The following is a 3,204-nucleotide window of genomic DNA, read 5'->3' as shown; positions in this document are numbered from 1 at the left end:
TATAATAAAATCTTTGGCACATTCAACTAGACATATTAAGACTTTTAAATTTGTTGTTTTGTTTTGTTTTGTTTTGTGTTGTTTTGAGACTGCATATATATTTCTGTAGGATCACATCTCTCGAAGGAACTCAGTGTAATCATTGTATTGTATTGTATTGATAGGTGGTCCAAACAAAGAGTTTTAGTTTTTGGTCCAGTAGATTTACTTTTTTTTCCTGCTAAACATTTATATTTTAGTGCATCACAATCTTTAGCCAACTCGCATAGAGTTCTGGCTCCATTCTGGTGTTTTATGTCACATTGCTGAAGTAAAACGTGTTGTGAATGTCATTTCATGTTGTTTTAGAGATTTACAAATGCAAAAGCGAGAGCTTGCTTGAATTCAGAAACACTGCTAATTGCTCACCGGTGGTTTGCACCTCCTAGAGCTGCTCAATTCTGCTGAATGTTTAATGCATTTCTGTTGATGGCACATAAATGTAGTTTGAGTGACGGTTCGGCTTGATTCATATGACTTATAGGTGCTAGCTTTAGCAGCTTAATGCCGTCCACCCACAGAAACGACTGCAGAGACGGTCCATAAAAGGTCTGCAACATACTCAATGCAATGTGAAAATGCATGCGTTGTATAACTTAGAAAGTGAAACTATTTAAATTTATGAATAATGCATTTAATGCATGTTATTTTTTTTAGGCTAAATGTCCTGATGTGGCGTGCATTTGGTTTGCCTTTCTTGTTTTGTATTTTTCAGAGCTAATTTTCTGCGCTATAGATTTTAAATCAGTATTTCGCTCCGCCGCTGAGAGATATCGACTGGCTTTATGGTGCCGCAGTTCGATAAGCAAAAGAGGATAATTCATTTTGTTTTGAATATTTTTGTAGAAAGCTGGTTCTTGTTTGAAATAGCATGGATTTGTGCGCCGGGCTCTGATGGTCCGTCGTAGGGACTGACCTTTGCTCCATGTGGCATACGTGGTATTTCCCCGCAGCCTCTGCTGATGTGCCCTTCTCACCTGCATTGATTGGCAGGCCTGTGAAGACATTCAGACGGCGTCTCGCGCAGCTCTGGCCTCATTCACTGTATCGATTGTAGAAATTGTGTGGTTTACCAAACTTTCACAGAAGCAGCCTGGTAAGGCCTTTTGGAAATTGACAGTATTGAGCTGATTGCGTCGACCGGAATTGTTTTTTTTAAGGGATGATGCCAATAGCGCTAACTCAAGGGCGTATATATGTGATATGGGTTAATGTAGTGTAATTATAGCAATTCCCAGAAGAAAAGCTGCTCTTTTATACTTCAGGAGAGTTAGTGGAGCTCTCGTGCATGTTTCTGTATCAACTTTGGCTCAGATGTTTCTCCTAGCATGCATGAAAAAAGTGTAGAGCTGGAAAATGAATGTGGATTGCAGCTCAGATCAGAGAAATGTTCATGTTGAGGGCTCTGATTTTTGAATGAAGATATTATTCACATCTCCTTAGATCTCTTTTGAAATTGTAGTAGATATTACTAAAATAAAATAAAATAAAGTTTCAGCTAGCTGCCAAAGCAACATTTATTTAGTGTAACTTGATGTACTAAAATAACTAAAACAAATATAATTCCGAAAATAATAATAATAATAATAATAATATATACATAATAAAAATGACAAAATACACAACAAAATGACTAAAAATATACTAAAAACAAAATAGAAAAAAAAAAAAATTACTATAATGGTATTTTAATAATACAAAAAAATACACTACTACATGACTAAAAATAAAGTTATTATTAATCATTTAAAGTTAGTTAAAGTTTCTGGACATGGTACATATATAATTTTCAAAAATTCAGCTTTACTGTAATTGCCAAAACTTATATTTAATAGTTTTTTTTTTTTGTAATGATAACAACACTGTTTTACACAATCACGCAAGTACACATATGGACAATTGTGAATACTGTAGGAAGTCTAAAAATAAGAAATGAAATCACAATTGTAATACCTTAAGATAAATAAACTTTCAATTGCATAACTGAAGTGGATATAGTTATGATACTGATCTATTGTATTTTTTTTTATATGCAATAGATGCATGTTGAATTTACATATTCAGGCATCTTGTATTAAAACAACTTTATTTGCGTACAACTTTCTTTGATGATCTTTAATTTGCTAACTGTGGTTCGTTAGCTCTCCTCTGAGAAATAATCATATTTTGCGACATATTTCAAGATTAAAGATTCCTCCTGTGACACGCTAAAGTCTAAAGGATGTGATTTCACAGAACAAATGTAACCGTTGTGAGAAATTCATAATCTGTTATTAATTTTCTCATAAAGCCGCAGGGGTTTGCATTCATCTCAATTCGAGAGACCGCAGGAGATGTTCTGCCATCATTAGCCTCGAGCTGCAAAAAAACCCAGAGCGATCGGTGATCACGCTGTTTTGGAAGAAAACAGACGGCTGTGGCATTTCATCAGAGCCAATGAGTTAGAGTTTCACAGGAAATGAGAAACATCAGGCCGCTGGTTTATTCTTATCCTGATGAATACGCCACCTCTGGTCTGGGGTCAGACGGCCGAGGAAGTATCATTTCAGCTTCATCCTATGAGCATTCGTCTCTTTCGGCTTCTGAGGCTCAATTATACTGCATGATGTCTGAAAGGTTTCGTGTGCACAAGGACACGTTCACTGCAGAAAGGGTTTGTTTACTGACGCACATTAGATCCTGAACTTAGAAGTGCATGGACACGGTTTATGAATTATACAATGATCAGAGCGAGATTCTATGCAGTGCATTATGGAGATCTCTAGACAAACTCTATAAAGTCACTGTATGTGTGATGACTTATTTTTCTTTCTTATTGGTTGAGATGTACATATATACAGTGAAATGCCACTGAACACAAATGATGACATGAAGACAAGCTTTAAATAGCCAAATCTGGTTTGTATAAATGACTTTGCAAAGCATTTGAGTGAATTTCTATGCAGTGCAGTTAAAAGCATTTTATCTGATCATGTGCTGCAAAAATTACAATATAGCATATATACTGAAAAGAAAATCGAATTGCTAGTAAATTTTGAAATTGATTGCAACAGCAATAACATGTTAAATTAAATGTTAAATTCAAATAGAAAGAAATGCTGTATTTTATTTCAGCTAGCTACCAAGAAACAATTGCCATTCTCATTTACTTAAACTGAAATAAAA

General features: G+C 34.9%; 1 protein-coding gene across 1 annotated transcript in view; it reads left to right on the top strand.

Moving 5' to 3' along the window:
• LOC107677841 (glypican-6-like) overlaps nucleotides 1-3,204 on the top strand; it is a 249,169-nt gene that overhangs the window by 140,394 nt on the left and 105,571 nt on the right. The window contains exons 8-9 of the mRNA XM_016472890.1: nucleotides 2,330-2,479; nucleotides 2,565-2,692. Of these exons, the coding sequence (XP_016328376.1) occupies nucleotides 2,330-2,479; nucleotides 2,565-2,692 (278 nt within the window). The remainder of the gene's footprint in view (nucleotides 1-2,329; nucleotides 2,480-2,564; nucleotides 2,693-3,204) is intronic.

This window comes from Sinocyclocheilus anshuiensis, unplaced genomic scaffold (assembly GCF_001515605.1).
Source record: "Sinocyclocheilus anshuiensis isolate Anshui unplaced genomic scaffold, SAMN03320099.WGS_v1.1 scaffold432, whole genome shotgun sequence".
NCBI lineage: Eukaryota > Metazoa > Chordata > Actinopteri > Cypriniformes > Cyprinidae > Sinocyclocheilus > Sinocyclocheilus anshuiensis.
This window is presented reverse-complemented; position numbering and strand designations above follow the sequence as displayed.